Genomic DNA, 14387 nt, shown 5'->3' with positions numbered 1-14387 from the left:
AAATTGAATAAAAAATAGATAAATATTGAAAAGAAAAAAGTATATATAGAATACACAATACACTATATATATATATATATATACATATATATATATATATATATATATATATATATATATATATATATATATATATATATATATATATATATATACACACACACATACATACATATACATACATACACTCACACGTACACATACGTAGTGCAAATCTAAATACAAATGGTTTATGTACAGTGCAAGGGAATGTAATGGCAGAAGAGGTAGGATGTGTTGGATAATATAAAAAGACTAAGCTGTGTATTGCACATTACTTATTGCTCAAAGGGGCAGTTTTAACTGTTCATGAGATGGATAGCCTGGGGGAAAAAACTGTTCCTGTGCCTGACGGTTCTGGTGCTCAGAGCTCTGAAGAGTCGGCCAGAAGGCAACAGTTCAAAAAGGTAGTGGGCAGGGTGAGTGGGGTCCAGAGTGATTTTTCCAGCCTTTTTCCTCACTCTGGAAGTGTATAGTTCTTGAAGAGGGGCAGGGGGCAACCAATAATCCTCTCAGCAGTCCGAACTGTCTTTTGTAGTCTTCTGATGTCTGATTTCTTAGCCGAACCAAACCAGAGAGTTAGAGTGTAGAGGACAGACTCAATGACCACTGAGTAGAATTGTATCAGCAGCGCCTGTGGCAGGTTGAACTTCCTCAACTGGCAAAGGAAGTACAACCTCTGCTGGGCCTTTTTCGCAATGGAGTCAATGTGGGTCTCCCACTTCAGGTCCTGTGAGATGGTAGTGCCCAGGAACCTGAATGACTCCACTGCTGCCACAGTGCTGTTTAGAATGGTGAGGGGGGTCAGTGTTGGGGTGTTCCTCCTAAAGTCCACTATCATCTCCACTGTTTTGAGCGTGTTCAGCTCCAGGGTGTTTTGACTGCACCAGAGAGCCAACTGTTTAACCTCCCTTCTGTATGCAGACACATCGTCATCTCGGATGAGGCCGATGACAGTGGTGTCATCTGCAAACTTCAGGAGCTTGACAGAGGGGTCCTTGGCAATGCAGTCATTGGTGTAGAGGGAGAAGAGTAGTGGGGAGAGCACACATCCCTGGGGGGCACCAGTGCTGATTGTACAGGTGCTGGAAGTGAATTTCCCCTATCTCACAAGTTGCTGCCTGTCTGTCAGAAAGCTGGTAATCCACTGACAGATAGACGTGGGAACAGAGAGTTGGTGTAATTTAGTCCGGAGAATAGCTGGGATGATGGTGTTGAAAGCCAAACTGAATTCCACAAAAAGGATCCTTGCATATGTCCCTGGTCTGTTAAGATGTTGCAGGATATGATGCAATCCCATGTTGACGGCATCATCCACAGACCTGTTTGCTCGATAAGCAAATTGAAGGGGATCTAGAAAGGGTCCAGTGATGTCCTTCAGGTGGGTCAACACCAATCTTTCAAATGACTTCATGACCACAGACGTCAGGGCGACAGGTCTGTAGTCATTAAGTCCTGTGATTTTTGGTTTCTTTGGGATGGGGATGATAGTGGAACATTTGAAGCAGCATGGGACTTCACACTGCTCCAGTGAGCTATTGAAGATTTGTGTGAAGATGGGGGCCAGCTGGTTAGCACAGGAGCTAAGACATGCAGGTGAAACGCCATCTGGGCCCTGTGCTTTCCTTATCCTTTGTTTTCGAAAGACGCGGCTCACATCATCTTCACAGATCTTAAGTGCAGGTTGAGTAGCAGGAGGGGGGAGGAGGGGGGTTGCAGGAGGTGTTGGTGTTTGTGTGAAGTGAAGGTCAGAATGGGTGTGGGGTGTGAGATTGGGCCTTTCAAATCTGCAGTAGAACACATTAAGGTCATCAGCCAGTTGTTGGTTCCCTACAGGGTTGGGGGTAGGAGTCCTGTAATTCGTAAGTTGTTTCATGCCACTCCACACTGATGCAGGGTCGTTAGCTGAAAACTTGTTTTTCAGCTTCTCAGAGTATCTTGTTTTAGCCACTCTGATTCCCTTCTTCAGTGTGTTCATGGCCTGATTGTACAAGACTTTATCCCCAACTCTGTAAGCATCCTCTTTGGCCTGACGAAGCTGCCTGTGTTCCGCTGTAAACCATGGTTTGTCGTTGTTAAATGCTAAATAAGTCCTAGTAGGAATGCACATATACTCATAGAAACTGATATATGATGTAACAGTATCTGTGAGCTCATCCAGCTCTGTGGCTGCAGCCTCAAAAACACTCCAATCAGTGCAGTCAAAGCAGGCTTGTAGTTCCAGCTCTGCTTCGTTGGTCCATTTCTTTACAGTCCTTAATACAGGCTTAGCACGGTGAGTAGTAAGGCTTACAGTTAATAAAGAGCGCTTCCAAATTAGGACAGCATATCCTTTTTAACGTTGTTACATCTGTACACCAACTTTCATGGATATAAAAGCATGTTGGTGATCCATGAACAGAAATTTAAATAAGTAAGATAAATGTAGGTAAATCCAAAGTCAAAACCACCAGGAACTCCAGTTATGCAAACAACTGCAGAACATTATCTAACAGCTGTCCTAAGAGTTGTCAGTGCAGTGACCTCCTTCTTTCTTCTGACTCTGGGTCCTTTACTTTCATTCTACTCAGTATGAGCTTTGCCTTTTGACACGGTCTGTCAAAACACACTTCTTTCTCTCAAATAACAGTATTCCTGAAAACTGCTCTGTGTTTCATTTCTATCCAGACTTACTGTACAAATCTCCCACTGCTTCTCTCACTCAAGGTGTCTCCAAGTGTTTTTTCCTTGGTCCTCTTCTTTTCATAATCTAAATGCTACCCTTGTTCACATCATAAGTCATCATAGTCTCTGTTAATCACTGCTGTACTGATGACACACATATTAAGACAGACACTTGCTCTGATAAAGCCCTCCCATCTTGCTCAGAAACAGCCTGTGTTAGTGATATTAAAAATGGTAAAAGTGCAACTCTGATAAATCATGATTAGGTCTTAAATCAAGACCTATTGATGTTTACCCTCCAAAACCATTAAGAATATTGGTATCAAACAGTATATTTGACTAATCTCTAACTTTTGCAGTCCACAAAAGTACCATCAACAAAACTGCTTTCTTCCCTCTCCACCAAAATGTTCAAGGTGTAAATGTTCAAGGGGGACCTTATTACCAGTAAGGTAGCAGGATGTACAGAAACCGATTGGTGGGATGAGGTCCTTTGCTGTTGGCCTAGTTGTTGGCTTCTACACTGAAAAAAGTGGTAACCTGCAATTGTTTGCTCAAGGATCTATATCTAATTGATCTTACCATTAAAAATTATTTTGTAATGTCTGATTAAATAACTTTTTTGATTTGAATCAAACCTGTTCATTTAGATGTTACCGCACAAAGCAAATTTTTAGGTTACCTGACAAAACATGTTTTAGTGTAGTACGCTGTATATATATATAGAGGTTCAAGAAGTTTGGCTGGAAATTGGAAACTGAGCACAGGCATCACATCCATTTACATGCAGGCACAGGGTATAGCTTAGCTGGGCTGTGACTCTGAGATCTAAAGAAGTCTGCACCATTACCACTGTCTGAAGCATCTACCTCTACAGTGAAGGATAAAGAGGGTTCTGAGTATTGGTGCTGATGTGCGGCTTTGCTTTAAATTAGAGTTGAGTGTGTGGTGCTTCAATTGTGCTGAAACCCCTGATAAACAGCTATCAGATATAGCAAAGCCATGACACTGGTGTAGATCCTTAACACTGCCAGATGGACTCCAGTTTGATACCATTTTAGCATTATCCATCTTGATTTCCTGTGCACTGAGAACATATCCACAGCATGAAACTTGACAACTTATATTTTTCCGCTTCAACATAGAGCTGGTTCTGGATGGATCTCTGCAGGACTTACAATGCATGAAGAATTTGGTCCTTTTCTGACTGGAAGTAAATTATACTTTATGCAGACTATTACAAATTAGGTAGTCATGTGAATATATTACAAGATAACCATAGGCTACAGTATGGCATATTAGAGTTGTTCCAAGATTATTGAGAGTGCAATTTAACATTTAGAAAATTTACAAAATCAAGGAAATTTCTAATATAAAAGATGCAATTTAACATTTAGGAAATCAAGGAAATTTCTAATATAAAGACATGTCCTCTGTATGTTTGATCCATTGAAAGAAAGCTATTCTTGGCTAAATAATTTCATACTTTCATAAAGACATGTTATATCTGTAGCCGGTGGGTTGTAAAGAAACAACATCTTTTGGGGTTTTATTCTGATGGCTGATTAAACCAAAAAAGAAAAAATCAGTGGTCGATGGGGCCATATATATATATATATATATATATATATATATATATATATATATATATATATATATATATATGGACCAAATAATAAAGAAAAGCAGCCAATAAGTGCCCAACATAGATAGGAACTCCTTCAATACTGTTTAAAAAGCATCCCAGGGTGATACTTCAAGAAGTTGGTTGAGAAAATGTCAAGAGCACATGTCTGCAAATTCTAGGCAAAGGGTGACTACTTTGAATATGCTAAACTATAACACACTTTTGATTTATTTTGGATTTTGTTTAGTCACAACATAATTCCCATAGTTCCATTTATGTTATTCCGTAGTTTTGATGAAATTACTATTATTCTAAAATGTGATTTTTTTTTTTAGAATAAGTGTTTCAAAACTTTTGACCAGTAGTGTATATATACTGTATATATATATATATATATATATATATATATATAAAGGATTACGATAAATTTCAGCAAAATGAAACACAGTACAATGAAAAACGGTAAAATGAAAAACGGCTAATGTCAAATGAAAATACAAACAGGGTATTAGCCTACCCATATGCTTCAACACATACATGCTTACACATTCACAGTATTTTATGCATTGAAGTACTTGCTTAAATCACTCAAAGCATTTTATGCATTTAACACATGCTTAAATCACTCAAAGCATTTTATGCATTTAACACATGCTTAAATCACTCAAAGCATTTTGCTTATTTTTTAACCAGACTTTAAGTACATGTATATCAGTTCAAACAATAAAATTTTCATTACACATGTTCACTTAATTAGAAAACACTCTGGGCTATAAATCATTACGTGAGAATGATTAATTCTAAATGTATATACCCAGTCCTCACATGTGCACAAAACTTGGTCAAACTCCACACATGCAATCCATGTACATCCTTCAAAAATTATCCTTAACAAACACTCAATTTTAACATTCGACTCTTCTGAACACATATTTAATGCCATTTATAAGCATTTTGTGTAAAATATATTTACCCAAGAATTCTCAACCGATGCACAAAACTGGGAGCTCCCTTGCACAACACATGTTCTCACGTCTTTAACAGTACACATGCGCAACAAGAGAGAGTGCCGGAAGGCAGGTGTTGCAAAACTCTGGTTCTTAAAGGGGCCACGTCCAAGTCATGATAAGAGTTCAATTTCATAAAATTTCTCCACATGGCTACATATCTATGTTTTATTTCATTAAATAAACTCAACAGATTACAGAAGAAAACGGATAACATTTGCACATTAGTTACTCAAGCAATTTTCATCTTCTTTTTGTTTGTGCAATCTTAATAATTGTCATTGGATAAATCTAAAGATGTTAGGGGTTTATCTTGTTGCAGACACATTCTGCAGGTATTTCTAGGGTCTCTACAGCCCAGTCCACCAGAAGTGCAGTGCCTTTTAAAACTCATTGAAAAGCATGGTCAGGATTGTGCATGGAAATATTCTTAGAAATACGATTACTCCTAAACAATACAGGTTCTCATGGAGGACATATGGGAATGTAAATCAGCAGCCAAATGGACAATCCCACTTTTCATTTGCATATTGCCATTGCCTTTTTAGTTGCTCTTTTGGCTGATTCCCCTTGACCCCTAAGGATAAGCCCACAAACCAGTCAACCTGACCTTAGCTTGGCTGACCTCACCTTCACTCCTTCCTGAAAGACAGCAGCCTGAATTGGTACTTCAGAGTTAAAACTGCAGGATCAATCCCACCACATACCCAGACTGATCTCACAGTGAGATCGGAAAGAGTAGGTCGACTTTTCTTTAGCTAAAATTGGTCGCATACTATTATTCCCACACTGAAAAAAGTAGCAACCTGTAATCTATTTCTACTTGATCTACCTCATAAAAATTACTTTCATTGGTGTAACCTAATTTATAAAATAAATTTAGTCAGATTAAATGACATTTTTTTAATCAAATCAAACCAGTTAATTTGAATGTTACCACATGAAGCACATTTTAAGTTACCAGACAAAAATGTTTACAGGGCAATTTGAAATCAATTATAATTGTTGTGAATATTTGCTATAAAAAAAATCGTGATCTGGTAACCTCAAAATGCTTCATGCACTAAAATGTGGTAGCCTGCAATTGTTACTTTAAAGATCTATTTCTACCGGATCTAACCTTTAAAAATAGTTTTTTCATGTAAACTAATGTATTTAGGTTGATTCAGTGTTGTTAAATAATACTTTTTACTTTTATCAAACCAGTTTATTTAGATGTTACCATATTAAGCACTTTTTTTCAGTGGGTAACAACTAACTTAACTGGTTTTAAGTCAAAAATATGATTTAATTTGACTGAATCAACCTGACAAGATTAGGTAACACCAAGAAAAGTTATTTTATGGGTTAGATAAGGAACAAATAGATCTTTGAGGTTACAATTTCATACCACTTCTACAGTGTACAGTGTCCAAAACCACTGGTTTTTAGGTATGCACTATTGTTTTCAGTAAACATAAAATAGTTTTACTGTTTCATTGTTTCACTTTATTATGCCTTGGCTTTCTTCAAAACATTTTAAATTTTTTTGCAATTCTTTACATCAGCTGTTTTCCTCAAAGAACATACGAAAACAAATTTTTTTTAACTTACTAACTTCATTTTGTTGTCAAGATCACCTGACCACCATTTGGGAATTAACCTTGAAAATACACACAAATATGATACTAGTGTACTGTTTCAGTATGAATAATGTACTGATAAAGTGCCATTTCCAGTTGCTAAATCTCCAAGATAATTGCATTTATCTCTGAATTTAATTATATTCATCTTCTCAGTATTATCTTCCGCTGCATGGCCCGGATGCAGATTTTTGTCCCTGCTTTCAAGCAAGCACTGCTGGGACATTTTACCAGGAGTCCTAAACAGATGTCACCAAATAACAATGTTGATGAGCATGGACCGTTACACATTAGTGGATTTTTGCAGATCTGGGCTTGTCAACTAAAGACTGGTCCATGGATTTTGCACAACCCCTCATCAATACCCTTTATTATTACACAGTTCAATGTTAATGTCTTGTTGAAGCCACAATCTCAGCAGCTGCAGTCCTCCTGCCCCCTGCTCCTTTCTCACCCTTCTCTCCTCTTGTGTGTTGTCCAGCTGCTGGTGATCCCTGACCTCCTGACCCTCACTCCTGACCTCAACGAGCCTTTCCCACGCCACACCCTTTTGTGTGAAGTTTGCTATGGCAACACAGTGGTCAGTGGTAATATATGCTATCCTCCTAAAGGAAATTTCATAAAGGAAGTGATTTGACTTAGCACATGAAGCAGTCACTAATGCCAAATGAGTCAGCTCATTAAAGCACAATTGCAAAGTGTTTGGGAATAAATAGATGCACAACAAAATCGACAAAGACATCTACATACAAAAGTGAAGAGGGAAAGAGGTTAAGTACTAAAATAATAAGAATAATAAAATGAAATGCATAGCCGGTTTCTTTTATGTTGTTTTATTACATTGTTTTACATTGTTTTAATTTTTTCCCTTCTTTGTGTTCTTTTCTGTCATTTTCTGAGCGGTTTGAAAAAGTAACCATATGTGTGAAGTTTTGTCTGATTATCTGTGTAAGATATAAACTAAAGCTACAAGAACCTGTGCATTTCAGTAAATTTACCATGGTTAAATGAATGTTCTGGGTTCAACACAAGTTTAGCTCAATTGACAGCATTTGTGGCACAATGTTGATTACCATAAAAATTTATTTTGACATGCCCCTCATTTTCTTTAAAAAAAAAAAAAAGAGCAAAAGTCTTGGTTCCTGTGAGGCACTTACAATGGAAGTGAATGGGGCCAATTTTTGAACATTTAAATACTCACATTTTCAAAAGTATACATAAACAATATGCATGTAAACATAATTTTAGTGTGATAAAATCACTTACTAACCTTTTCTGTGTAAAGTTATATCCAATTTTACAACTTTGTTGCCATGATGTAATGTCAACAAACCCTAAAACCCTAAAATGACTGTAAAAATAACTTATACAACTTTACAACTTGTACAACTTTATACAACTTTACGGCTCATATAATACATGAGTTTTAACAGAAGAATTAATGTTAGTGCTTATATAAAATTATAAGATTCACATTTCTGCCTTTAATCCCTCCAAAAATTGGCCCCATTCACTTCCATTGTAAGTGTCTCACTGTAACCTCCATTTTTGCTTTATTTAAAGAAAAGAAGGGAGGCGTCGACATACATTTTTGTGGTAATCAACATTATGCCACAAATGCTGTCGATTGAGCTTAACTTGTATTGAACCCGGAATATTCCTTTAAGCATATTAACATGATTTTAGTGTGATAAAATCACTGATTAACCTTATCTGTGCACAATTATATTCAATATTCAATATTACAACTTCTTTCTCACGATGACGTCATGCCAGTAAGTGATTTTATCAAACCAAAATCATGTAGAACTGATTTTATCACACTAAAATCATTATCAGTAAATTATAACAATAATAACACCTGTAAAGTTATAACTTTGAGATTAGGTTTAATAAAAACAACAAAAAAAACAAAACACCAGTAAATTTTTTCAGCATATTATCAAACAACATTTTTTAAGTCAAACTCAAGTATTTGAGACACACTCTTGAACAGATAGACTATCTAAGACAGTCACACAAGTAAATCTAGTTATTCTTGCATCCATCCACCTGTCATCTGTAATTCTTCCTCAGTTTTTCTCCTCTCTCTCATCCCCCCACCCCCTTACCCTCTGTCACTTTCTCCATGTATTGTGGTACAAGAGATGTTCTCTTTTCAGGCCAGGTCTCTTAGGCAACCCCACTGCTGCATGTAATGAGATGGAAAGAACGAAAGGCAGAGAAAGATGTGGACACTCACAGATACCGACAGACACAGAGCAGGACGTCGACCAAGTCGGTCACTCACCAGAAAACTCTTGTATGGATTTATCAATATCATTTGAAGTTCATGAGTGATGGGACAACAGGACTAAATGCAAGATGGTAAAGAAATGCAGTGACATGTAAATTAAACAAAGTAATGTAACCGTATGCAGCTTAATTTGACTGGTTTGTCATTAGTGGAGAGAAAACTGTTTCTGTTGAGTAGATACTTGATCAGATTCAAGGTTACAATGAGGCAGTGATTATAAGGAGGGAGTAACACTTCATTTGGTGTTTTTAGGAATTATTAATATAGCATTATAATCATTCTTTTTTATGTAAACTACTGTAAAATTATTAACATAATGTAGATTTAGATGCCAGACTTCTGAAGATGTAGTTCTGAGGTCCATACAGTTCTGCAGTGTGCTGAATATTTTTTTTTATACAAGTATATGGATTATTATAACAATGATTCACTCTCTCTCTTTCAGAAGACCCTTGGTGTCATCCTGCTTTCTGTGCAGCAGTTGGATTGAGTTGGATTTCGACCTACATTCTGGCAGTCAGAGACTGATTGTCCAAACGCAATTCTTGTGTCTTCCTTGTCATTGTGCAGGAGTTGTGGATGGACATCATGCCTCTGGCTGATCGCTGTCATCAGTCTGGAATACTGGCCCTAAATGAGAAAGATAGGCATGAAGAAGGAAGGGTATTTCCATTCCAAAGGAATGTGTACAGGATTCCGACAGGAATTCCTTTGATAATTCCAATTCTATCAAGACTAATGGGATCAAATGAGAACCCTCTATGAATGTAATCAAAGATTCTGCTGGAAATGTTTGATACTTTGTAATTTGGAACAGAACCCTCCATGTACTGTATTGAAGCAATGTCTTGCTACTGGACAATCCTATCAGGATTCTTTAAGATTGACTATAAAATGATTTATGATCGAAACTCCAATACGAATCCTGCACTCATTCCCGATTTTTTGACTTGGGAATACAATGCAAAAGTGCACAAGTTGGTTTTGTAAGCTTTACTGAAAAGAGGGAGTGTACGATTGGCTCTGTGAAGGAACTTGTCATTTAAATGTAAGAAAAAAAGGAGAAAGACTGAAATTAGTTTGCATGGTGAGTTTAACTTGAAATGGGTAAGGATAGTTTGTGTAAACGATTTAAAATGGAAGATCAAGAGGGCACTAATATTGAAAAAAAAAAAAAAAAAAAAATGAATGCTAATGACCCAGGTCAAATACAACAGGCCCACTGACCAGACTAAACTCAGTTAGACATACACTCGCCTGCCTCACTCTCAAACACTCTCTCTCTCTCTGTTTCTCTCTCACACACACATACACACACATAGGAGAGAGGGGTATGGTATGGCACTTTTGACTATGCTGACCTCAAAGCAAGGAGAAAAGGAACAGAGGTCAAAATAATAAGCATAATCCAGGCGTATTAGTTTCATAATTTTCATTATTTCACACTAAAAATAATAATACTTAATAATATAAGAAATAATAATTACTGAAACAATAATACCATGCATACATCATCTACAGCCTCCTGAGTCCAAGCAAAACATTTTGGCAGGCAAAATGGGGTTACATGTCATCTGTAATGCTGCTTTTATATAAATGTTGGAAAAGGTGTTTATGTGATTTTATGGAAACACTTTACAATAGGATTCCATTTGTTAACATTAGTTAATACATTAGGTATCATGAACAAACAATTAACAATATATTTTTACAGCATTTATTAATCTTTGTTAATGTTAGTTAATAAAATGCAATAGTTCATTGTTAGTTCATGTTCATTCATAGTGCATTAAATAATGTTAATAAATGCTACATTTGATTTAAAAAATGTATTAGTATATGTTGAAATTAACATTAACTAAGATCAATAAATGCTGTAAAAGTATTGTTCATTGTTAGTTCATGTTAACTAATGTTGTTAACTAATGTTAACAAATGGAACCTTAATGTAAAGTGTTACTAATTTTATAATGCAGTGTTTTATAGAGTATTGTTGTTTGCACACTGCACTGGTATACAAATGAAACAGCAGTGCCCATTTTTTAATAGCTGTTTAATCAAAATGAACACAGAAATCTCAACTTCCACAAAACATACAGTACATTAATCAAATTTTGCACATAGATTCATAACTGTGCTATAAAAGATATTACAGAATGATTTGCTTCTATAATAGGCTATTTACTTATGTATTACAAAATTTGTGTGAAAAGGCAACCTTGTATGTAATGACTTTGACTCTCTCTCTCTCTCTCTCTCTCTCTCTCTCTCTCTCCCTCCCTCCCTCCCTCCTTCCCTCTCTCTCTCTCTCTCTCTTTTTTATTGCTATCTAAACAACATTCAGAAAACAAAATCAAGAACAGGGTACAGCCAATGACAAAAAAAATGGTTGCATTTAAAAAAACAAAAAAGAAAAGAAAAGAAAAAGACTTGGCTAAAATATCCCTGAAAAGCAGGACATCCTCTTGTAGATACACCAGGACTTAAAACTGTGTAATATATTAAAAATCTATGGCTTCAAAGAGCTGAAGAAATTAACCAAAATCAGATGTTCTCTGAAGAGGACAAAAACAAATTTCTGGATCCCAGGAGGTTAACACAGAAATATGACTTCTACAAGTTGTGGTACAGTGGCACAATTTGCCCCACATTAGGGGTAAGCAGTGCCATGCCAAGAAGCAAGTTAAATTACTGGGTGATAAGTGTATTTTAAAACAACAACAATAAACATTAATACTATTATTAAAAATGCACTATCCCATAGTCTTATTTTGCTTCACATGTCCATAAACCAGTCAGGAAAATGTTTAAAACCTTCAACAAAAATATTTAATACCTTCAATATGTAACTTGGACAAATCCTTGATCATTTTTCTTGAAAGGTGGATTTCTCTTTGTAAGTGCACCATCAGATTCTACCAAGATACTTCCTATATGGTCATATGGCAAAAAATTAGCAGTTTCCTAGATAAGGATATACACTGTACAGTGTTCTGCATTTTACACACACATCTGGCTAGAACAACAGAACTATGGCCAGAAGAGTATAACTATCTCTATATTATTTATTTATCTAATAAAAAAGTATTGGTTGTCTCTGTTACAATGTGAAATAAAGACCCAGACTCAGGTTAAATATTCAAGCTTTGATATTTATTTTGTAGTGCAATTAACCCTTTGAGCAAATTTGAGTTTTTTTTATTTTTTTTTTACTTTAACTGTTATTTGAATTCCTGTTATATCACATGACTTTGGAGAATACACGTGTCTATCTCAGTGTTTCCCAACTATGTTCTTGGAGCCCTCCCAAGACCGCTGATTTTGGATGCTTTCTCTAATGGGAGAGCAAAGACTTTGATTGTGCAATGTCAAAACACTGGAAATTCCTAGCCATAATTATATTTACTTTGTAAACCAAATAACAATAAATCTAAATTGAATTGAGCCAAAGCACGTAAAATAAGTTATTTTTACACATTTATTTCAATTTCTTGAAATAGGCACTTCAAGAGTCCATCCAATGAGAAAGCACAGCCCCTGATTGTGCAATGATAGAACTCTGTCAAGACCCTTAAACCCTATAATAAATATTCAGTCAGCTGCTCTTGTGCAACGTTTGCATAGCAGAAGTGAATGTCCAAAATCTTCTGGCAATCCTCTGTTTCTCACAGAGGACACACACATTCACCATGGAGGTACATATGCATCCTCTTCTCTATCTGCTGGTGTGCTTGTGTTGTGTTTCCCAGGGAGATAACAGACAGAGGTAAATATATTTTTGGTATATAAACTGGAAGATCTATATAGCATCAATGAGCATGTCTGCGTGAGTATGTGGCCATTTCTTCAACTTTTATGTCCCAGGGGTTGATTCTATTAAATTTTTTACCTTTATCATTTAGCTAAGGTCACTTTAAAACTGTCATTTTACCATGCCTTTTTATCATAGATTTTTGCTAATTTGCAAATGCCTTTTATATATTGTTGTTATTAACTTACCCTTGCCCCAGACCCATTATGAAAATGCATCATAAAAATATTAAAAACTATAAAACTATAATAATCTAAACAAAGAGTGAACTAAAAATAGCATTGTTTTGCTAGTATACTGTCAGATGTGGTATCATCACCTGAACATTTTTTTAATCAAAAGTTAGTGTACTTGGTTACCAAGGAGACAACAGTGTCAGTGATGAGCATGCTGTGATGTAGGATATAAAGAAAAATCAAGGAAATATCACAGAATTTGTTTTAGTGGACATCAGACTAATTTCCAATCAAGCTGTAATTCTGCCAAGGTATATAAAAAGTGTGAAAATATTAGTTAGTTGTATGTATAATATTTAGGGTATATAAAAAGCTTTAAATTTGAAGACAAATCAATTGGACATTTTATTCAACAAAAAAAAAATTTAATATAATTTTTTACCACTATGCTATCAAACAAACTATAATTTGACATGTAGAAATTACATTTGTTGCTTCAGAAAAAAAAAAAAAAATGACAGTTCTCCTGTGGTGCATGTAGGCAATAACCATTGCTGGACATTGCTAGTAGACATATTAAATAGACAGGTGTTTTTTTCAACCTGGGTGCAAATAGTCACTCCAAATTGGATAAACTTGGGAGATTGTGTGCTATTTTTGATTGTGTGTTTGAGAACTCTGTGAAATGTGTATGTCTCTGTGTTAATGTGCATATAAATGTATGTAGGCTATTTTTAATCCAGCATTTCCCAACCCTGCTCCTGAAGGTCCACCAATAGTTCATGTTTTTTTTTCTTCAATGTTTGTATGTTTTTTAATATTTTTAACTAAATGGATAATTTTTTAATTAAACTAAACTAAATGTAGTTTTAATGAATTGTCTTGGTTAATGCGTGTGTCAGATTTCTAATTACAGCTCCAAGTGTTTTTCACGTTGGTGTGAGAGAACTCATATTGATTCAGGCGGGGGACTCATTACTTGGCAAGTCCATGTCCTGTCAGTTAGAAACAGAGCAGCGGGTTTCCATGTCAGCACGTGTAAGCAAAACAATCACCAAAACAGGACAGTTTGAGACAGTGGAGCTTGAGGTAAATAAAATATGTAAATATGTGTTTGTTTTCTTAAATATGTTTGTTTTCTTTAC

General features: G+C 35.8%; 1 protein-coding gene across 1 annotated transcript in view; it reads left to right on the top strand.

Moving 5' to 3' along the window:
- The first annotated feature begins 12865 nt into the window (after positions 1–12865).
- LOC127453046 (complement C4-like) overlaps positions 12866–14387 on the top strand; it is a 41769-nt gene continuing 40247 nt past the window's right edge. Inside the window, exons 1-2 of the mRNA XM_051719047.1 lie at positions 12866–13021; positions 14145–14331. Coding sequence (XP_051575007.1) covers positions 12945–13021; positions 14145–14331 — 264 coding nt within the window. The 5' untranslated portion in view covers positions 12866–12944. The remainder of the gene's footprint in view (positions 13022–14144; positions 14332–14387) is intronic.

This window comes from Myxocyprinus asiaticus, chromosome 15, assembly GCF_019703515.2.
Source record: "Myxocyprinus asiaticus isolate MX2 ecotype Aquarium Trade chromosome 15, UBuf_Myxa_2, whole genome shotgun sequence".
Classification (NCBI taxonomy): Eukaryota; Metazoa; Chordata; class Actinopteri; order Cypriniformes; family Catostomidae; genus Myxocyprinus; species Myxocyprinus asiaticus.
This window is presented reverse-complemented; position numbering and strand designations above follow the sequence as displayed.